At 38.7% G+C, this 24,028-nt stretch overlaps 1 protein-coding gene across 2 annotated transcripts in view; it reads left to right on the plus strand.

Annotated features, from left to right (window-relative positions):
• The first annotated feature begins 634 nt into the window (after positions 1 to 634).
• Positions 635 to 24,028, plus strand: part of ric1 (RIC1 homolog, RAB6A GEF complex partner 1) — a 33,057-nt gene continuing 9,663 nt past the window's right edge. Inside the window, exons 1-10 of one of the 2 annotated variants that reach the window (XM_026354673.1) lie at positions 635 to 1,266; positions 6,934 to 7,041; positions 17,747 to 17,826; positions 18,475 to 18,582; positions 20,566 to 20,711; positions 21,012 to 21,148; positions 21,778 to 21,866; positions 22,609 to 22,697; positions 23,666 to 23,810; positions 23,918 to 23,966. In XM_026354673.1, coding sequence (XP_026210458.1) covers positions 1,126 to 1,266; positions 6,934 to 7,041; positions 17,747 to 17,826; positions 18,475 to 18,582; positions 20,566 to 20,711; positions 21,012 to 21,148; positions 21,778 to 21,866; positions 22,609 to 22,697; positions 23,666 to 23,810; positions 23,918 to 23,966 — 1,092 coding nt within the window. In that variant the 5' untranslated portion in view covers positions 635 to 1,125. Of the gene's footprint in view, positions 1,267 to 6,933; positions 7,042 to 17,746; positions 17,827 to 18,474; positions 18,583 to 20,565; positions 20,712 to 21,011; positions 21,149 to 21,774; positions 21,867 to 22,608; positions 22,698 to 23,665; positions 23,811 to 23,917; positions 23,967 to 24,028 lie in introns of both variants that reach the window. The other variant, XM_026354672.1, reaches the window with a different exon arrangement.

The following is a 24,028-nucleotide window of genomic DNA, read 5'->3' on the forward strand; positions in this document are numbered from 1 at the left end:
CGCTTCTGCAGAGATCTACAGTGCTGGGACCTTAAGTTAAAGTGCATTACTACGTTCTGAACAATAAACTCGGAATAACAAAATTAAGAATAATATGTAATTATGTGTTGTTACCAAATGTAATTGGTTTATTGTAGTTAGAATAAAGGTGTCAAATAAACGTGAAGTAAATGTACAATATATCTATCTGACTTGTACTGAGATAGCAGTAAAAGTAATATAAAATGCAAATACTCAAGTGAAATTCCTCTTGTATGCTTGTATTTTAGCACATACTTGAGTGAATGTACTGAAAACTATTGCTGTTTTGCTGTTGCAAAATTTGCTTATAGGAGTGGGAGATAGTTTGCACTATGACTAATTATGTAACATGTTTTCCACGGATAGCTGCATCCTCTTCTGATTGTGAGGACACGTGTGGCGGTGGCTTGGTGTTTTCCCTGCAGGGTTTCCTGCTCGCTTGGTGGGGGACTCTTTACCGCTTTACGCCACTAGATGTCAGCGTCGAGCCACGGTTTTCTTCTGCGCAACCGCGGTTCAAACCGCGACTTCGCATAACGGCCAGATGACGTCAGATGTCAACACGACGCAAACGTCTCCGCCGTGGCCAATCAGCGTTCAGTCCCACGGACTCTTGTAAAGATGGCGACGGAGACGCGCAGAGGAGTGAGAGCTGGACGCTTCATCGCTACCAAACACCGCCGGTCCAGACAGCGTAACAATCTTTAGGGCAGCGGGAGATAAAGTTAGTCGACCCGACTGTCAGCCGCAGCGCACTTTTAAGCGCTGTAGGGTGTAGCCGCCGGCCTTGTTGCTTTTGTTTTCGGTTCCACTGTCGTTGCCTTGGACGGCTAATTAGCTTCAAGTTGAAATCCAATGCTAGCCCGGGGTTAGCCGTGTAGCTCCATCGGCTGCTTGGACCTCTCTGGATGGCTTTCATGGATTGATAGTCCGGCCAGGATAAACGCTGGACTGTATAGACCTATTCGAAGTTTTTAATATTTACAGGAAGACCTGTCAATGAGTGACTTTGATTAAAAATAATACTTAAGGAGGAATAAGGGGCACCGACGATCTGGCATTGCGACACTGCTCGGAGTGTCGAGGCAGAGTGAGTTTGCCGTCATGTATTTTCTAACCGGCTGGCCCCGGAGGCTGCTTTGTCCGCTCAGGAGCGAAGAGGAGCCCTTCCACATCCAGCCCAGCTCCCAGAGGTTTTACTTCGCCGTGCTGTCAGAGACACAACTCAGCGTTTGGTTTAGTCGGGTAAGTCAAGCGGCTGCATGCTCATGAACTCAGCTGCCCCGACATAAACAATGCATGCAGTGCGAAGACTCAGGTTACTTTAATTTAGGATCAGGCGAGCATGTTGCTTTAAAGTTGGTTCTCTCCTACTGCCTTTTTATTTGTATTTTCACGGTTTATGCTACTGCGTGGCAATCTGGCAGTCTGCCTTTTGTAAAGAATGGTTAACAAACACGGAGACTGACAGTGATAATTACCTTAATATGTCGGCAAATGATGCCACCTACACACCTAATAGATGGATGACAGGTCACATTGAATGCCACATACCAGGTTGAGTATACATCCGTATACGTGTGCCTTTCACTTAGACATAACAGTACAGTAGGTCGTATATGAATGGCGTTTTCCCCATCTCCTCCCTCATACATAACAAAGCGCTGGCGGCTTTTTAATCCTCTCTGCTACAGGGACTGAAGATCACCTGATGAATGCTTTTTTCTCAGTCAGAGAGCAGTTTACACCTACCCACTAGAAGTGTAAACTAGTTGGGGTTGTAGATACAGTCAGCACTTTTGATGACATTTGTTTACAAGTTTAAAGGTCCCCTCTAGTCACTTATTACATTTAAGATCAATCTGCTTTGAATAATAATTATTATAATTAGAATTAATTATTACTTATGTTTTTTCCACAATTAACATGTTAAAAATATATCAAAGCCCTTAATCTCAATCTTTGAATGTGTGAATATTGTAGTGCTCAAAAGAAATGCCTCCCACTTCACCGTTACATCCGTTCTCAATGTGTGAGTGCTGGGAGTTATAAAGCTATAAATCACATTTCACATTTCTGGATGTTTCTTATTATACCTCTTAGTTCCCAAAATATTTGTGATGTCCCAAACACGTTTGTACAGGGATGTTTTAGGGTGGGCTTGGAGAAAGTCCTTGCAGTGTCAGAGTCGGCACAAACATCGCTGTGACTGCAGCACTGTATTTTACTAATATTCACTGGCTGTACTGTATTTGGCAAGTCCCTGCACAACAGCATAATACAAAAATAGCATTTTATAGCAATTTAGAAATTTTCTAAACAGCCATTGAATTTGTTCATTTGTCCTTTTTTCAGTTTTATTTAAATATTACAGTCTCTTCAAGAAGATCATTATTGCTATCTTGGCTTTTTACCGATGATCTTGAGCCAGGGCCAGTATCAGTATGATGTAAGTGGCACTACTGTAAACCTGTAAAGTAAATCAGGTGTATCTTGGCAGGGCATTTAGGAGGAAGCAGTGGATCAAATGATTGACTAGTTTACATAAACTTTTAAAAGATGGCTATAGTTGCTAAAATGGAAACAATTTAAAAGATGCTGCTCAAGTTCACCAAAGACATGTAACTTTTGTCTTGTAGTCCAAAGTAGTAGACAGTCAACTAACCCAAGTATTGAGTTGACATGCATGGCGGTGGTAGCTGCCACAGATTAGTTTATTTTTTTAATTCATTTACCCAAATAAATGAGTAAAGTCAGATAATGAAAGTCAGATAATGTTTTGTAGTGAGGCTCCCCTTCCGTTTATTACCAGGGGAATCCCATACCACAAGTAAGTCAAGAACCTGTTTAGCTTTTAGTTCTCTGGTAATACAGAATGGATTTGAGCCAATTGCTTCTGGGAATGGATCCTGAAATATTTGGTGGTTCCGCTGTTCAGCAGAACTTCCACTTCCAGATAATGGGGCTGGTCAATGTGTCCAATCTGTTCATTTCAATTTTATGTTTGCGGCACATGCAGTATGCCAGTAGACTTACCTCACAACAAATACTCTGCTCTATGGAGGTATGTTGTGCTTGCTGTGCTCACATGGTTGATGGCTACTTGTAGTGGTGGCAGTAGCTCTTCAAAATACAAACAGAACAAACTTAATCAACCATCTCCAAAGAGATCATGATAATAAGCACGTCCAGTTCCTGCAGGTGAACAAAATAAAATGAGGCCAAACTTTGGCCAATGCACTGCAAAGATGTGAGAAACGTCTTAACTAATTCTAAGTTTAACCTGCTGTGTTTTTATTTAGAAATTTTGAATTCTTGATTGCACAAAATGTTTATAAGAAAGGTTGATTCCCATTTTTTTAAGGCTGTTCCGGTGCAAAATAATTTATTATTTTAATCATACATAACAATTCAGTATATTTATATGTTTATTTGTTACAATTTGTTTTACAAAGTAAGCATGCTATTTTTAAGTCAAGGCTGATGACTTCAGCGTCTTCCACATGGTGAGGCATACAGTTTATTAATTCAGCAGTCAGATCAGTATCAGGCATCAGCCAATATGCAAAGCTCAGGTATCGGTATCAAGACTGAAAAAGTCAGATCGGTGTGTCCGTAGTTTCTAGGGCCATAACCATCATCTGATGTTGTGAGAGTGGCCATTTTATTTGATAACCTGCATCTGGGTACATTGTTCCAGTGTTCCATACTGCTTGTATATTATTGAAACAACAATAGATCCGGGTCACTGTTCATTTCCTGAGGCAAACTCAGGATGTGACCATGTTTTGCTTGCCTTCGAGTATCAATGAGGTGTAAAATGAAAGGATCACCTTAGGAATTTCAGTAGGGTCAACTTCTTCCTCCTGCACCTTTCACTGTTGTAATTATAAACTTACACATAGTGTGGGTGATGGTTTATTGCAATTTTTTTGATGTATCTACAGTTTTCTACTGATCCTACGGAGTAATGTGATATCCATTTCAAAGTTTGGCTGTGAAATCGTCAAAATAATCATTTTTAAAATTGTCTTTACATAGAAACATTCTTGTACTCGCAAAGTGTAACATCAAAGTAAAAAAATTAAACATGGAGCTTATCAATTCCTGATATTTTTGTACAGTATGTTCTTCTGCATGTTCTCCTTCATAAACACTCAAAGTGCTCAGGTTATGTGGTGAATTTAAATGATTGTAAATCTACAGCATCCCCCTCCAGCCTTCCTGCCCCTGTTTTTCTCAGTCTTCGTTTTACTACCAGGTTTATTCTCTTTAATCCCATCTATACTTGACCTCGGCCTGTCTACCCTGAGCCTGGCTAGTTCAGTCAAGGCGCTGTTGCTAATCCTTGTAGCACAGGAGCATAGCCTTGGAGTCGTTTTTGTTCTGTCACTGCTGTTTGGGAGAGGACATGTCACTCGGGGGTCTATGAATACAGGGATGGGATTCGTTGGTCTGATGGTGTAGTTATGATTCTGAGTATATGCAAAAATTAGGAGTGCTGTGTGCATGAATATGTATATTCGCGTGAGGTTGTGTGTCTGTAATCCTTTACACCCCCTGGAATTTCTTTAGTTACACCAACTGGCTGCTTATAATTTGTGTGGAGCATGAGAAATGGCAGTTTAGTGTAAATGTATGAGCTAGAGCGACAACTAACTTTCACTTGTAGCCTTTCCCGCTTCTTTATTGGCAAAAAAAAGTGTAAGACTTGACGTTTTGTTGACAGTTAGTGTTTATTTTCTTGTTGTTGATGTAAACTAGCTTCATTTCAAATCCATGACGTGCTGCATGATGTGATGAGAAGTCAAGAGTATCACCCCCCCGCCATAGACACCCTGCTAGTTCATTGTTTTATATATGAACACAGAAGTTCACTGTCACTCAGGGTTGTTTTTTTTACCTCATTAATGAGTGTTCATTGTGCTCTTGGAGTCATTATGACTAATTGTAAACTAGTGAATTTTGTCTTTGACATCAATTTGTAACCCGCTTTTTGTAAATCAACAATCTTGATTGTAGATCCTCTGCAAGCTCATTTTGGCGAGGTATGGCTCACATAAGTGTATTCTTCTTGTGTGGAGCAAACTTAAAAGGTGTAAGAGTGTTTTTCGTCAGTCAAAGTAGCTCTAGTCCACACCTCCAAACTAATTTTCTTAACTCCAATGACTCCAATGAACTTTTTTCCAAACATACTTTTTTCCACCCACATTGTGAAGCTTTTATGGTTTATGGACATTAAAGATAAGGATTTTTTTGTGTATGTACTTTAGGCACATTGTATTTGTTAATACTCTGCATTTACAAACTGCAGCACACATTTTTTTTCTTTTCATTTCAGAAAGTAGAATACATGATGAACTTTGTATCTCCTACCAAAGACAGAGGTTTCTCTTTCTGTTTCCAACTGATCCCTCTACAGCATTGCAGATATCATTGCCTTTATTACATTTCAATGTGCCTGGGGGGTAGAAATAATAATAATTAAAACCTGCTCTCTCATTACAGCGACTAGATACGTCTAAAGTTACTTAGCTGGAATTACATGACATATTTCTCTGCTTTTGTTACCTAGCTAAAGCTATCAAGTGTACAGTATCCTGGTTTTCCTTGGTAATATTAAGGCTATCATATGTCACAGTGACAACAGCATTAGTTGCGTTGCCACTCCACAAGCTAAAAACATGCTCACCACTCTCACTGGTGAGATGCTACTTGCCAGGAAATACGATACATTTGCAGGGGAGTTTCCATCAGTGGATGAATAATGCCAATGAATTTAGAATTAGGTGTTGCCAGGTGTTGAGGTTTATCTGTGCTCCTGTCCAGGCATAACACCTGCTGATGTTTCAAATTGTTAGTTAGTTAAAGCTGCTTTTTTATAAATCCCAAGTTACTCAGTGATATTATTTGTCTGCGGGTATATAACATATAGTGCTTGTTGTTTTTGGTGTTATGTGAGAGTACTGGAATGAACTGGGAGGTATGATTGTTCTACGATCCTGGCAGATATCTACCACAGGGATTCAGGGGTAGAGGTAAATTAAGCACACAAGCCTCGGGCAAAGTGTTCGTGTGTGTGCCTGCGTGTGTGTGTGCGTGCGCCTGTTTATCCATCTGCATTTGAAAGTAACAAGGTGCTGCTATCCCTTTCTTTTATTATTATTATTATTTTTCAGTATTTGTCTGCAAATCAACATTTAAGGCAATGAAATGAGTGGTAATACACATTTCCAACACACCCCTGTATTACCTTTTATTGCTGCTGTTCTTTCTAAATTTTTTTAAATGATTCAACTTGGAAAAAAAAAATAATAATAATAATAATGGTGGTATGTTGCTGTGCTTAGACATGAATGTTTAGTTACTGCAGACTGCCACTGCAGTCTCATTAGTAGAGCAATTCAAGGGACATTACATTCCAGACTGAAGTATTCTTGTTAGCCTTAGAGCAACTGTGTTTAGACAAAATGTTTAGAAAAGAGCTGGAATTAGCAGGGAAGATGTAGAATAAGACAAAAACAGTAACTTCACTAATCTAATTAGAAATCTGTGCTTTAATGGCGATTGTAGACTTGCACATGCTGCTTTTCTCTGAACCAGCTGGATGGTCGAACCTGTTGTCATAATGTCACATTTAAACTCAGAATCACCATCTGTTGCTGGGATGCAGCTTTTTATTTGTAGATGGAAGGGTTACTGGTTTTCACATAGCAACCATTTATGCAGTCATTAAAGTGTTTTGTGCACAACAAATTGTTGCAAGTGATCTAGGCTCTAATACGAGCTTAGTCTTTGCGATAGTATACCTCAGCATCCCAGTGATGTTAAATGTGGGATTTATATGTCTGTTACCAGCAGGATGTTTAAAGCATTAATTTTCTTTCCCATATCCCTCTTCCCCTCCCACAGCCCAGTGTTTTGATAGTCAGCTATATCGAGTCTGCAAAGGCGGCGGCCCAGTTTGGCTTCTACCAGAAGGCAGAATGGAAACCAGATGACTCTATGATAGCTGTGGCGGTAAGTACACCACACTACCACCTCATCTTATATTTAAAGTGTTTGCAACTTGTCTCACCACATGACTGACATATTCTATATTCAGATGTATAGATGCATAGGAATTCTGCATTATATCACAATAAAACAAGAATAATTCAACAGCACTGTGCCTATGTTTCAGGTTTGTCAGTGTTATTTCATTGTTGTGTGGCAAATTAAAATTAGACTTAGGACAGATTATTTCTGATAGTTTGTAAACCACACTCAGTGTGATGCTTTTGGTGGGAAATCGTTACATGACCCACCCACATTCATACATTCATCAAACCAGTTATGGCCCTTAGCGCAGTTGAAACGGAAACTGCTGCATAAGAAGCTATCTCTGTACTTATCCAAGGATCCAGACACACCAAGCTATTACTGGTATCTCACCTTTTATTTACTTCCCCTCTCCTCTGTTACCAGTTTTTTGTAGCAGTAACAATTCATCTTACCATTTTTGTTACCACTTTGATTTATTGTGGAGTTTAAGTCGGTGAAGAAGTTGCTCCAATAATCAATCACTGACAAGAAGAAGAAGTTCTTACAGTATATAAAAGGACAAAAGCAAACTTCCTTCTGGCTGCAATAAATAATAAACACATTCTATTTCTTGTCCTTCTAACAAACAACATGCATATACTGCAATATTTAAAGTATAAAGTTTGCATTTAAAGTAACCATATAGATCCAACAGTTACATGTTGAAATAGCTGATTGGCAGTATTGTAGATAGTAGTAGATAAATCAGTAAGGGTCACTGAACAGATTGAGATGCTAATATTTGAATGCTTCTGGTGCACTTTGCTCCCTGTCTATAACGTCATCATGTGCTGATCACAGTATTCACAGTCCACACAAAGTGAAACATTAGTTAACCTGTAGTAGTCAAACTCAACCCACCTCAGCAGACAGCATCCAGTCCTCAGAGTGGACCCAATACAAGTTAATTAATTTTAGCATTTAGTTCACTCAAATACTACAATAATGGATAGCTGCAGCCCTATCTCTCGTTAGAGATGAAGAATGACTCATTTCTTGTGGGTTTTATGAACCGGTACAAATTTACCTGAACGCTGAATCTGGCGAGAGTTTTTCTGATTAAATAATCATAAGAACTCTCCCTCGAGAGATTATTATTCATTCTAATTCATGCCCTTAGGTAAACTATGGAGAGACAACCCAACCACAACCTAAAAAAAATGCAAATTATCAGCCCACAAAGCTTTAACAACGTGATTTTAAAAATGGATGCTCATTTCTATGGAGATGAAATGGCTGTGTATTGCAAGTATGCCTCTGTGAGCAGTCCCACACAAGCTTTTGATGCTAGTGTTGCCAGATTTCTTCTTTGCTGCCACGCCTCCAGTCAGATCATCACATCTTTTGCAGTTCAGTACCATGACCACATCGACCATGGAAGTTATAGCATGAAATCTAGATACAAAAGCAAGCAGTAGATATCCACTATCATCATATTCAGCTGTTTTTATGACTTTTTTTTAGCACATTCACACCGCTTTGAAGAGTACGATTCCCTAATCTCTGAGGGATTTTGATACCTAAAGTGACCCTGTTGTGTCTGTTATTTGGTGGTATAGTGCTATATGAACAGTGGTGTCCCGGTAATGGAAAGACACCAGGTTTTGGCATTTTGAGGAATGTCTGTGACTGCACATTGTCCTTTAAAGCTGAAAATCTTATCATGGGTGGATTTCTGGAGATGCTGTTATTTATTTTCAGGATGTTATGTTAATTATTTTCAGTATGGATGGAATCCATGGTAATGAGCCATTTCTGTGTTGAACTAATGTCGTGATACACACTGTGTGTTCTGAGAAGCAACAGACGGATGCTGCATCTGCTGTGTCAAGCATGTTGAGGCAGACAAAGGGGTCTAAGCAAGTGGTAGTGGAATCAGGCTATTTATCTTTGGATCTCCATGGTAATAAACAGAAAGCTTATAAGGATAAATGTGTAATAGAAGCAATACCTCAGTTGGTTTGTTAACTTTTGTTCTCATGCTTTTATTCTAAAGAAAATGTATCTCATAATGATTATTAACTAGTTTCAGTGTTCAACAAAACAAAAACAACAAACGCAGTGCTAATTTTATTCTCCAGTGTTAACACGCCAATAAAGAAAACCAAGGATTTTTAACACAGCCTGACATTGATATTGGAAACCACATTTAACGGTGATGTAATACAGTAAAAAGCGATACAGTTCACCTTTTTAAAATGGGCTACAAATGAATGTCAGGTTACCTCAATCTGTGACATGTCCTTTTCTTATTCATGATTATCAGCTGGGCACTCTGCTCTGAAGATAACTGTGAAGGAAGTGTCTTGTTGAGTAATCTCACACAAGGCAAGTGCTCAAGTCAGCAGATGACTCAGTCAGCTCTCAAAGGGCCATGTGATCAGCAACAGATAGGACGACCGCCAAAGACCCAGAACAGAAGCAGACGGCATCAAAACAAACCACACAAAGAGAATTGATTCATTAGGGTCATTACTGGAAAAAATCCACTGCTTTGTGTTTGCTTGTGTTCATGTTTACAAATGTGTGGACTGAAGCTGCCTGGAGTATGAAATTGAATGTTGGAAAGTTTGTTAGCATGCATTGTTCTTTTATATGTATTGTCATAACCAGTAGAGATTTTAGATTACAAGCGCAACAGTAACATCTCTGAAAACAATTGAATATTCACATTTTTCTGATTTGGATATAGCCATTGTTCAAGCAGAATACTGAAATATGCACAAATTCATAAAGAATCAATTAATCAAATTATAGTTAGTTGTTCATAATTGAAAATAAGGCTAAAAAAAAGTAAGTGTGAAACCATATTTGCTAAATATAGCCAAACCCATCAAAATAGCTAATTTACAATATCAGTATACCAAGAGGCAAGTTATCAACATAGGTAATAAATGAGGACCAGGGTTTGTAATGTTTCTCCTTTAAACCTAGCATAAAGTACCTAATTGTTTCCAAGCTCAACATCACCTAACAGATTCACTGGTAGGAAGATGGCTTCCTTTCCAGTTAACCAATATAAGGTGGCAGTCCAGATAAAATCATCAAGTGTGGGCTGCATAAACATTATAGTGCCTTCTTTTTGTCCAGTTGTTGCTAAAACATTTTCTTCAGCGTAATAAAAACTAAAATATGTGATTTGAACTTGAACCTTTATCTGATAAAAATCCAATGAAAAATGTTTGTGGTTTTCACTGACCAACTTAATTGTGGTTATTGTGAAATACAAACAAATGTAAAATTTAAGTCCTACATCATACTCAGTGACATATTTACCACTGTGTGAAGATCGCCTTTCCTTTTTAATTCCACCTTTTCATTATTTTGGAACTGGACATGCTAATTGTTAGAGTGCAATATTTACTGATGCTTGCTGGATTCAAGACTTCTCAACTGCTCCACAGTTTGTGGATGTCAGTGTCTGATTCCTCTAATCACAATGTGCCATACATGACTGGCCTTTTCTACACAATGAGGCCTGACATGGTGGTGTTGAAATATCCACTACTCACTCATGGAGAAAAGACACTGCCTTGATAGCTGTATGTGTCTCAGTATACGCCTCCATGTTGATGGTACCCTCACGACGCATGAATCATCTTTGCTTGCGCTCCTTTTATTCCCTCATAATGAAGATGTAATATATTGGAAATCTGGGATAACCTTTTGTCCTCTCTGCATCCATTGCTGCCTCATTCCATGTCTCGCATTTGGCCCTTTCATCATTTCCTCTTGTAATGATGCCAAAGTATACATGAGTGAATGCTATGAATGTGTCTGGGAAAACAGTCAGGCTCAGTCTGAAGCCCACCCCGCCAAACACAACAAGGAGCAGGCGTAGGAGTTACCATAAATACCAGGGCACACTTGTTCATCTACTTTCTGGGTTAAACAGACACAGTTTGGTCTCACTTTTGACCAGTGAAAAGTATTAAAAGAGTAGTGTTTTACTCAGCCTGTATTTGTGCCTGAAACATGTTCATCTGTGTGTGTATTCACTGGCACAACCACTGTTGCTACCACAAACAGTAGGCACTTTGCAACAGAAATACCTTAATAATGCAAACAATACTCTAGGCTGAATGTGACCTGCAGCTCTAAGTGTCATTTTTCAGCCTCTGGTGACATCTTATCTTTAATCATTCCATTCTTTATTTCAAACTTTAATCTGCTCTTAGTGTGACATTTTTGCTTTCTTTCCCTTTGTCAGGCCCATTGTTTTGTTTTTTCACCTGCACGTCTTTTGAACAGAAAACGCTTGAGGCAAGAGGTTATTTAACTTTGAAATGGCAGTTTAAGTGTGAGTACCTGTGATGGGACTCAGTCTCACACACACTCAGTGGAGGTTAGAAATAAAATGTAAGTTTTTTTTTGGTTAATGTTAATGCAGTTATATTTATTTTACAAACTTGGCACTAGCTAAAGATACTTTTAATTTCGTTTCAGTCTTTGTCATGAAAAATTGATCATAAATGATTTTTCATCATAGTTTTTATTAATGAAATTAACAACAAAGTAGTTAATCAGTGCAAAAAACATTTGACCATAAGAATTACACTTCATAGCGTGACTGTTTCACTTTTCTACTTCGACTAGTCAGACTATGGCACAATCACCCAGTCAAGCCTGAAGTCACTCATATTAATCAATTAACAAGGCTTGTGGCGGTGTATGTCATTTTTACACATGTAATGTATGACATAAATTATAAAATGAGCCAGTTTTACATGTCAAAACACCCACAAACTCATGATGACTTATACAGTCTGAATATTTTAAGTCTATTATTCACAGGCAGGCTGTGTGGTGTTTTGTTTTTAACTTTACAATACCCTCATTAACATTGTATTTTAATTATAGAGTGAGCAGACTTGGAGAAGTTGGAGACTGCAAAACAATAATGACCAGTGTTGCTAAGTCGGTATTTCAACTATCAGTTGTTTCCCAGATGTTTGGCTCCTCACACACCCTGCAGACCTTGAGGCTAACGTAATCACCCTCCTAAACCATTGCTGGGACTATCTTTAGCTGTGTGTGTGTGTGTGTGTGTGTGTCTGTCTGTGTGTGTCTGTCATACTAAAAGTAGAAAAACAGCTAAAGAAATTGACAGAGCAAGTGGGACTTTTTGTGTGGCAGGAGTCAACACAGGATGAAGCTCTTCAAACGGGAAATTCAGTATTTAGTTCTTCTTTTATATGTTTTGGAATCTGTCGGAGGCCAAACTGTTCCCTCTCTCTTTTTAGATTCTCGCTCAACTATACTCCAGTATTTTCGTCAAGATTTTTTTTTTTTCCAGTGACCAAGAACTTTGTGCATACATGCAAGTATAAATTATTGGTTTTCTTAAGTGTAATCATTGTTAGTACAAAGAAAAACATGCCAAGGTAAAAGGTACAAACATTTCACTGGTATGTTTGGTTGTAAGTAGTTGTTCAGCAGAAGCTCACTGGGTTAAATAAGGGTAAAAAAAGGGAACATACTCCTAAAATTGGAGAGTCAACATTTTCTTCTGATTTTGATTTGTAAACATATGCATCTGTGTTACAAAAACCGACATCCACACACATTAGAATTATAATTTTATCTCTTTGGAGTTTTAAAGTTGTCCTGTGCTGCTGTAGCAATGCTGAATTGTGTTTATTGCGCTTGACACTGACACATAAATGGTGTATTCTGTTCTGTTTTCAAGGTCACTGTGTCTTTCTGTACTGTAACTCAATGTACCAGTACAGACCAGTTTACGCAACAGGAATAAACAAGCTTTACCTGTCTACTCCTCATAAAGAACAATAAGGCATCAATTAAAGGTGTTTTTTAAGTTTTTAGTATCAGTTTCTTTTTGGTTTCCTCTAATTAAAGGAACATTATACCCAAAGATTCCACCTGGCCATTATCTCCAAAGTATTTACTGTTGTGTAGGCACCACAGCAGCGACTCTAGATTCCCAGCCAGCAGTTGCCATAGTTGTCACCACATCGCACCAGTTGTCCCCAAAATCAGGTCTATTACATCACAATTTGTTAGGAGCCGGAGGATTCTGTGTTTTTTTTTTTTACACATAACATGAATTTTGTTGGAAAATCTATAATTGTGTATATCATATATTAACAAAGCTCTATGTAATTATGTGTACTGTACAACAAATTATTTAGGATTTAGTGCCTCTTTAACCATAAAGAAGAATAGACAGTTTTTCAGTGATAGATATCAGCTTCCACTTTATCTGAATTGTGTGACATAGTTTTTTTTCTTCTTAAACAGACACTCCACTGCAGACATCCACAAGCATGTGTGGAACTTGTTTAAACATGCAGAGGTCTTAGTAAGCCATTACGCTATGTACAGTTTTCTGCTGACATTGTATAAACACTTCCAAAGGCTCTCATTCTATTTGCAAATCTGAACTAAAGTAGTTAACAGTCAGCTGTTTTCATTTCTATGTCTTTGTGTCCTTTGTGTTTTTAACGGTATGATTACAGCAAGTCAGTCTTCTGATGTTCCTCTTTACATTTTGTCTTAAATGGTGCATTGGAATGATATGCACTGAGACCTTGTGTATTTTCTGCCAATGCTTTAGCTGTAGAAATCCACATAATTAGACTTATTTCAAGTTAAGTCAAAGTCCGACTTGGCTTGCTTTGCTATGCTTTGTAGATGCTCTAGTATAAACCTTTTTTACAAACCTACTCAAGTGTATACATGTCCAGGAAACCTTAGAAATTAACTTTACTAAGGGTTTCACTTTACCCCAACATAGTCTATTAAATAAAACCAAAGTATGTTGATTAAATGACATTTAAAGCTTCTTCTTCATTCTCAACTTCTTGTTTTTTTTATAACCACTCTATTTAAAAACGTTTTTCCAGTTGGAAAGTTATTTTTTGATGTTGCTGCTATTACTGATTATGCAGTGAAAACTGAGCTGGTTTTGACATTTATAGATGCACCATATTTTGCAGACTCATGAAACACTCTTGAGAGTACCACCGGATAGTTCAGAGGCTGCAGCTCTTTGATACTGCTCCAATTAGTCAGGCAACAGCAATAGAAACTTTTTTAACTCCCTCAGTTCCAGGCATTTATCAACGTGCCCACTGTATTGTCTCCTGCATGTTGCTTTTGTTGCTCTTTGCTTCTTTTCCACTCACCCTAACCGGTCGAGGCAGATGGCCGTCCACAGTGAGCTTTATTCAGCTGGAAGTTTTCCCCGGTAACGAGAGTTTTGCACTATCCATTGTCACCTTGTTTTTGCTCTAGTAGGACTCTTGGGTTTTCTATATATACTTATTTATAGTTGTATTGTTATATTCTGCAAGGTCTTCAACCTCACATTGTAAAGTGCCCTGAGAGACCTTTGTTTTGAATTTTCAATTGCAGTGCCTGCATGTTATTATTGGGCTTCAGTTGACAATGACAGGCATCCTGTCCCCTCCTGTATCATTATTACTGCATGCGTGAATATACCAGTCCTGGATGTAGGGTGCATCTCAATTATGGTCTTCATTCTTAATTATTGTTCTCTTTCATTCACAGCTTTACACTTATGTGACAAGATGAATTGAAGTAAATCTAATGATGGTGCATAAAAAGATGTGTAGATGTTTTTTTATGTAAAATGAGATTTTGAGAGTGGGAGACACTACTGAAGTTTGTCTTCCGTTGTCAAATAGCTTCCCATTTTTGCTACTTCACTGAGATTCCCTGCCTCCTCTAATTGACATGCTTTTGAAGTACAGTAGCTGGGTAGTCGCACTCACATTTCCTTTCTGAGCCCACTGCCGCCCCTGTGGGAAGGAAGCCTTGTCAGGAATTCAGTATATGTGTTCAGTAGGGTCGCTCTTGCAGTTGAAGAGTTTATTTTTTTAGAGCCTCAGAGCTGATGTGAGCATCTTTCAACCAGCTCCGTGCAAGATACTGTCCTGGTGCTGGCATATATTAGGTGTGACTTGTAATGCTTTATTTGTGTGCCCCCTCCCTCTTGTCTCTGTGGTGACAATAGTTGGCAATCAAGCCATAGAGAAACTATATATTTATGTGTCAGAGTTTTCCTATGTCTATAAATGTCACAATGCTTGCTTCATGCACATTGCTAAACATTTCCTGATGTTAAAATGGCAGATATGGAGAGTTATGTGCAGCCTTGTTGTAGATGCCTTCTCATATTTGTTTCTGACCTGAATGTTAGGCTATAATAACTAACAAAGTCAACGTAGTGGGAGTGTGACTCCTTGACCTCAGCAGCTTCAGTAGTGCAGTTCAGGTTTATTCAGGAAGTTCAGACCATCAAAAGTTCCACATCTCTATACAGTCAGTTACCAAAAACTGAAAACCTTTTTTCAATCTAACATGTATATACATGGCAAATTTACAAATGCTATTAGATCTAGTTAGAATGTTATTTAAAAACATTTCTCATTCACATAAAAACAACACAACAAGTCATCATAAAAACAATGCCTCTCATCTTCTAGTAGTAGTAGTAGTAGTAGTAGAAGTAGTAGTAGTATTTCATAGTATTTATGAATTCTATCCATCAGTATCTGAATAACAACAATGAACTTCCATGGTTAAAAAGTAAAATCATTGTAACTGTGACTTCTGCAGTTGATTCACTTACTCGGTAAATTCGATTATTTTAGAGGTTATGGAGTACAAGAAATCAAGTACAACCATTTTTGCAGCTAGTTTGCAGATAGATAATTAGCAGCACCTCATTTGTGATGTAGCACCTCATATATTTTCAATATATTTCTAAAATTATGCAATGTCAACATCTCGTATGTATGCATACACAGGTGTGCAGTTTAACACTGCAGTGTAAACATGAAAATGTTTCTGCTTTGGTATTTCCTATTGTGAAAAAATGGGAACTTTACATATTGCAAGGTTAACTTGCTGATTCAGTTTAGCATCTGGGTCTGTGTGGTGGACTTTTGGCTGTTATATGTTGACCATGTCATCACTCTAGGCCAATATTTGCATAGACTTATTGTGTTAGCGATGAAGCTTTGAATATTGTGCCACAACTTTTGCATAATATTTGAAATTGATCACAATACCATTAAACTTTGTTGATATTATTTTTCTTATTAATCCACAGTATTCCCCCATAATTCACATGTTGAACTGATATGTAAATGTTTCTTTTTAAAATTGACATGTGTACCAGTTAAAGTGAAAGTTAGGGTGACTGTTATTAGAATGATCAAGAATTTTATGAAAAATGTTTATTTGGTGTGTTTCATATATGTTGGGCTGTTGTTACTTATCAGTTTTTGCCTTGGTTTAACAGCAGCTTCTCAGAGCTCCAAGGCTATTCCTGGGCCTAGCAGGCCTCGGTCTGGCTCCCTAGCCTGTCTCTGGCTGTGGTTGCTCTTTTCTGGTTAAGCTTCATGTTGCTTTTGACTTTACCCTCTCTCTGATTTGGGTTTTCTTATGTTTCTCATGTGTTGTATGTTGCACTTCACTGTCTCAGAAGAAGATCCACACTAGAAATGTCAAGGGTTACTTAATTGTACTACCACAAAGTATTAGCAAAACAACAGCAAAACTGCAAATGCAAAAATGAATAAAAAATTGTTTATTTGTCGTTGTTGTGAGTGGTTCTGTAGCAAGAAAAAAAGTCACTTTATGTACAACTAGTGATATTTTTTGCTGACAGTGGAGTCTAGATCAAGTTTCAGGTCAGGTTTCAGTCTACAGGCTCAATTTCAGCAGCTTCCTTACCAGCTCTATGTGTGTGTGTGTGTGTGTGTGTGTGTGTGTGTGTGTGTGTGTGTGTGTGTGTGTGTGTGTGTGTGTGTGTGTGTGTGTGTGTGTGTGTGTGTGTGTGTGTGTGTGTGTGTGTGTGTGTGTGTGTGTGTGTGAGAGAGACTGTGTGTGTGTGCTGAGAATTTTGTGCACCATTATCACTAAAAGCAGCAGTTTAGACCTACATACACATAATAGGATTAATAAACGTATTTAGATGCAGATTTTGCCCTATACAACTCTTATTTTCAAAGTTTATCAACAGGCAGCTGAGCCTGTTTAGGATTGTGCAGTGCAGGAAAATGTCAAGCATAATTTCCTTTGCATACTAATGTTTTGTTAAACCTGTTTGACAGTGGTCATATTGCAACATTTTCTCTCTTTAGCTCAATACTAACATGACCAACTTGAACATGAAATAAAACTTCCTGATAAAATACTGAACATTCCTTACAGGCAACCTTTGCCAAGTAATGATAGAGTAACGTTTTGTCAAAAGATTTAAGATGGACAGATACATCCTCATAAAATAAAGCTGTGATTTTGTTTTTCTGGGATAATGAGCATGATTTGAAAGTCACACACTATGTCACTGATGTGAAGCACCTGAAAGTATGTCCAACCAATGTCTTTCAATTACATAGCTGCAGTGACTGCTATCTCAGACCTGCAGCTCCACCTATGATCAAAAAAACTGTGGCAGCAGTTTAGGCACACATTTGCATATTTATCTGGGGCTGTGGTGTGCATTTTTTAACACTGTTTTCTGTCTGAATGTCGTACATTTCCAGTCTCATCCCTGTTCATTTCTGTTCATCGAATTTCTCAATGTCTGACACGTAAGCAAATGTACTGATGATTGTAAATGATAGTAATTTCTCTGTGTTTCCAGACTGCCAAAGGCTACATACTCCTGTTTGATGTACTGGGTGGAGGAGATGACAAGTACCTCTATGAACCTGTCTATCCAAAGTGAGTGCAACACACATACAAGCACGTATATATTATTACCTTTGAGGAAAGAGCCATTTAAGCATAATTTGTATGTTAATATTGTATAAACAAAACTCACCTATTGAAAACGGTGTATTTACTGTTTCACTCAATCATTTAAAGCAGCAAATATTCCAGTTTCATCCCTGCAAACCCTGCAATTCTACTGCTGTATAACTACTGAGTAAATGTAAATAAACAGGATTGATTTATATGAAATCTCAGTTTTAACTGTTCAACTGTTCTTGCTTGCTTCAGCTTATCTTTAAACAAAGTGTAAAGGTCTTCTTTACCCCCCGAATGTGAAACTAGCTGAGTCTCATGAGCCAGCAAATGTCTGTCGGCGCAGCTGGCAAACAGTGTTAGCAGGAGTACAAGAGCACTTTACCAGGTGTTGCCGCATAACACTTGACAGTGTTATGTTTGCTTGTGACCACATGTGTAACTTGCTGTGGTTATATGGTTGATAAAAGCAGGTGGTGTATTTTTTAAAGCTAATTGCTGTGGCTATCACAGCGTTATTTAATATAGAGGTTGTGCACTGTTGGTGTTGCAGTCAGCTTTGACTGCAGTTGAAGTCACATCAGTAAAACTAATAGGTGGATTTGTATTAATGTGTTTGCACAGAGGAAGCACTCGTGTGAAGGTGACCCCGGGCTATAAGGAGGAGCAATGTGCGCCCGCTTTGTCTTTAGAGATGAAGAAGCCGGTGGATCTGGAGGCTCCCATCACAAGGTATATGCTCTCCTATTGTCTTTGGTCTCTCAGGTTAATGTGCTGCCTTTTGTTGCGTCAGCCTCACCCTCTCAGTGAGCCCTACTTACTGTCACACTACATCTCGGATTTGTCATCATGCTCACACTGTGCTGCACGTTAAACTGTTTCCTGTAAACAAAATAGAGAATCTGAAGAATCATGTTTCTTTTTAACCTTTCAGTTGTGGTACACACAAAATCTGATCATTAAACTGGACATCTTCCACTAAAGCCTATGAAAAAGTCAAAACTTAGTCATTATTCTAACATAGCAATCTGCTTGCCTTTCAGAATCCACTGATGTGGATTTGTTGATTTTGTGAAATGTATTTAAAAGGTTGTGGCCAGCACAGATTTTATGATTCCATCTGCATTTATCATATGTTTATGTTTTAGCTCAAGCAGCTCCACAGTAAACATTTGACAAAATTTCACCCATTGTTGTAGCTCCTTAAAGCAATGCCGTCTTTGTGAATCTGTGGAGGCCATTTGGCTCGGAGTGTAATGGCTTGAAAAATTCTCTACTTCCTCTCATGGAAAGTCAGCATTGGCAGTGAGAGGTGGCTGAGGTGCAGTGTGAAGCTTTGCTCCTACACAATGTGGTGTAAACACTGAGGCCTGCACAGTGAAATGCATGAATCTGCAAAAATGGTTGGTTTTGGAGGAGCGAGGCGGCCAGATAAGAAGATGTAAAGTAAAAGTAAAAAGAAACCTTTTTGTCAAAGGTTGCATTGAATATAAATGATTCACATCATCCTCATATGTTTTACTTAAAAAAACATTTAGTCAGTTGATATCCAGGCATTTTGGGAATGTAGAATTCCTGACCACATTTCATTATTTCATTTAATCAAAGTCAGCGATAGCACATGTTAATAGGATGGATTTGTTCCTTCACATTCTTCTGAACAGGCTTAACACCATTTGGAATGATCTGCAAACTTGCTGTGAGTTCGAATAAGGCATTTGAATATTTTCAAACAATAACACAAAAATTTCACTTTTTCTAAGCCAATAATCTCATTTTAATCTCTGTCTATCACTGTGTTCATTGTTGCCTTGTGTAGGTAAGGATTTCTGAGTCTAGTCCACAAATAATAAAAAACAGATAAGAAATGGAAGAACACTGAAATGCGTTGGATAGGAGCTAGTGTCTGGTTGTTTTCTCTTTTTGGTGGTTCAGGCTTTGCCAATTTCAATTCCTTTTTTTTTTCATCTTGTTGTTTTTTCTTCCCTATTATCAACCCCCAAATCCTCTAACTTGATGTCTTTTTTTGTTTTGTCTGTCAAGTGACAAGAACTGTCACTCTACCAATTCTCTGCATGACTTCTTTTGTCCATATTTTTGTTTATCTTTTTTTTTCTGTTCTATTGTTTGCATCTTTCATGTCCCTATGTTCATCTGTCACATCTCTTCCGCTGCCTGCACCGTCTGACAGAGATTACAGGGTAGTCATCTGAATGAGAACACTCTCTTGGCATTTCACAGGCACAGCTTGATTGTGCGGGAGATGAGTGGGGTGTCTCCTGCTGTGAAACTATAGTAAATGTCGTTGCCTCCTACACAGTGAAACTCCACTGTGCTCTACATCCTTTGCTTCTCTCTTTTCTGACTTGCTTTTTTTTTTTGGTTGTCTCTTTCTTTTGTATTCCCCGTCTTAGGCCTTTCATGCTTTTTGGAACACAACAAAACACTTTGCACACATGCAAACACACTGTTGTTTGTTCACTTGTGTGTTAGAGGACAGTGAGACTTGGCACTGACAGCTCTGTGTCCTCATCACAGCTGGCCAGTAAAACTTTCAGACTCCACTCAGCTGGACGATGACTAGTCCACTGTTTTCTGACACTCTGCTGATTGTTATCTGGTTCTCTTCCACCCTACAAAGTACCCCTGTCTACCACAAGTTTCAGCTTTTGCTCTCAATCAACATGCTCCATTTTTCCTTCTTCTTCCCCCCAGTCTGCAGTCCCTCCAGGAGGACTTACTGGTGTGTACAGCAGACGGATACCTCCATGTGCTGCACTGGGATGGACTAGGCAGCAACGGACGCAAGACCATCTGCCTCACTACAATCCCCTTCTCACTAGACCTGCAGTCAGCCCGAAGTTAGTGACGACCTGTGCACAAGGCTAAAGACAAGAAAAGACATCAAATTGTGGTTGATAATGTGAACAGAAGCAGCCAATTGATTACTAGTGTTAGGAAATAGTTTTTGAACAGTGTTAGTGTTGGATGACCAATTTCTCATTCCAAATGCTTTTCAAAGTTAGATTGCCTCTAAAAATTACTCGTGAAACACACATGTATTTTGGCTACAACAGTCCTTATTTTATGTCCACATCTTTTACTTCTTATTGAGTGTCTTCGCTGCATTGTGCAATTCCAACGTGTGTGTGTGTGTGTAGGTGGACCCTCTCTGGACCTGGAGGGAGTGCATATACGATGTATGGAGTATTGTGTGACTCTGGATGGTTTCGCTGTGGTACTGAGTGATGGACGCCTGGGTTTTATCACACCACTCAGCAACACCATCACCGCAGATGTAAGGATACTCAGAGACACACTCACTTTCAATGTTAAGATGTTTTAGTTTCCTCAAGCGTAAACATGGTTTTATTCAATGATATGACAAGAGTAAGCTCTTTTTCCAAGAGTTGGGATATAGAGAACTATTTACTTATTTACCTCATAAGGGGTGTTTCCCCCTTGTAAGGCTTGTGATGCTTTTAATGTATTATGTATTACATTTTTCAACAGGCTAGCACAATAGTTTACATAATTACCCTGATAATCTGGTTCAGATCCTGCAGCTATCTCTCTATCTTGCAGTGGTTTAAGTTTGGTGATGGCTGTATTTGTGGGATCTTCATTTTACATCCAAAATGACAAGATGAGCTCAACATTAACAAGTTGTTCTAAAATTAGGCTAGATCAAGATATAAATGCTGAATTAACATGACTAGGCAGCGTGGTCGAAAATGTGTTTGTAGTTCACTGTTGACTTTAAAATGTTTCACCTTAAATGCAGACATTTTATGTTTCGTGTTGTATTAACGTTTCATGATGCAGTTATAACACAATGTCCTGACCTCCAGTTGACTACATCATATGTACATCCAGTTATTCTTAATTCAAACATTTTGTTTGGGGGGGGGTGTGTGTGTCCAGCAGCTGCAGGGTGTCTGGGCAGCAGACGTCACTGATGGCACCTGTGTGGCTGTCAACAACAAGTACAGACTGATGGCCTTTGGCAGTGCCAGGTACGTGTCTGTGTTAACTGTCTGTCTGTGTCTTTACAATTTAGTGTTGGGAGGTAAATGTGGGCGTATTGGTTTGCGTCTGTGTGTTACAGAGATTGTTGTCCATGCGGTGTGTGTCCAGTGTGAGAACCTGTCAGTTTGTATTTGCTGTGGCTAGCTAGTGTGTGCTTGTCAGAAACTCCTCATGGATTATGCAGTATGCTAGCTTGGCAGGATTTTTTGCTCCTCACTTATCCCTACTCTCTGTCATATTTTCTGCCGTTTTGTACTGTACTGCAGCATGCATACACACACACACACAGTCTTGCAGTTCTTTGAGTATATATTGTCTGCACTTTTTGCATACCCTAAGAGAGAACAGAACCTACAAATCACATTGCACAAGCTGTGTGGTTAAGTTAAACATCTTCTCTTGAACATTATTCATGTACATTTTTGAATTCACACTTCCAGATAAAAGTGCTGGTTGCTCTGATGTAATGTTGTTTCCACTCAATGAGCAAGCGCAACGAACATCAGTAAGAAATTGAGTGTAAGCCTCTGCAGTTAATCAGTTGCAATCACACGCTACAATAATAGACTTGATTGTGTTGCTTGCATGTTTCTGTCCATATGAATATGCAGTCATGCTGGGAGTAGTAAAAGCACAGACGTGTAGCTTGGAAGTAGGGTTCCAAATAACCTTGCCCTGAAGCAGCATTGTGATCCTTGTGGTCTGTTAACGTATTTGATCTCATTACAGTGGCTCAGTGCTGGTCTACATGATCGACACCACGACAGGGTCCATGCAGCTCTCTCACAAACTGGAGCTCACCCCAAAACACTACCCAGGTATCACTTAAATGCTCCCAATCTTTTTTTTTTATTTCCTGCTGTTTCATGTCCCGCTTATGTCCCTCTTACGTCTCTGTGTCCTACACACATTCCTCTTTTATATAATGTGCATTCCTTCAGCTGTGTTTCACCTTAGTCCTCATGAATGGGATTTAAAGCTGTAGCTCCATCTAGTGGGTCAGCTGTCCTGTGGTTGCCCTCTGTGCAATCATGAAAAGTAATTAATCATTCAAAAGCTGTGAATTCAATTTCCTCAAAAGGTTTTATTTTCTTGCCTGCTGTAGGCAGTATATTAGTTATAAAAACTAAGTAGGTAGACATGATGGATACCACTGTTGATAGACATTCAACAGTGGTTAATGCTCATGGGAGCTGTTCAGTCTATTTAATCGCAATTTAGCATCATCAGACCTACAGCAAGTGCAGCCACTACTCCTAGTTACAGTAAATATCGGCTCATAATGGGAAAGTGAGGATTATAAAATAATTTTTTTTTATATGAGTTATTTATCATTTCAACTGGTTACTCCTTCCATGTATTTTCTGCTCCTTATCCATTCCAGCTTGTGTTGATATAATTAATTATATCATTAGTAGTTATTGCTATATACTGCTGGCAAGTATTGAAAAATGTAATATAATAATAATAAATCATTCTGGACCACACAGTCATCACTCCTGCCAGTTGTTAATGACACGTTTGTACTTAAGGCAGTTTAGTTGTGAAACTCTATGTGGTCCTAAAAATGTCTTTAAAAGTCTTGAAAACTTGTTAAACTCGTGATGTCTTTGTAGTCTATACTATAAAGCTATTATCAAGTCTTAGAAACACCTGGCACCATGTCAAACGCATGAAGACAATACAGAGGATTGTTTTGTCCCTCAATGTAAAAAAAACACACACACGTTGCCCACTATCTTTCAATGTATAAGTGAAGTGTTCTCTGAATTCTTTTTCTGTTCAGACATGTATAACAAGACGGGACCCGTCCAACTTATCTGCTGGTCACCTGACTACAGCGTTGCCATGGTTACATGGGAGTGTGGCGGCCTGTCACTGTGGAGTGTGTTTGGAGCTCACCTCATCTGTACTCTTGGAGAGGACTTTGCGTGGGTGGACACACACATATCCAGACACACTTCAAACCCTTTGATGCAGTTTCATAGCAGCCTTTTTTCCTTGTTTTTACCTTTTTGCTTTTATGTCTTTCCCTCAGGTATCGTTCTGATGGAACCAAGAAGGAGCCCATTAAAATCAGCTCCATGGTTAGTAAAGTTTTAATATGGCTTCACTGTCTGATACTCCTGATTTACGAAGCACCTGGGAG

Source organism: Anabas testudineus, chromosome 12, assembly GCF_900324465.2.
Source record: "Anabas testudineus chromosome 12, fAnaTes1.2, whole genome shotgun sequence".
Lineage (NCBI taxonomy): Eukaryota > Metazoa > Chordata > Actinopteri > Anabantiformes > Anabantidae > Anabas > Anabas testudineus.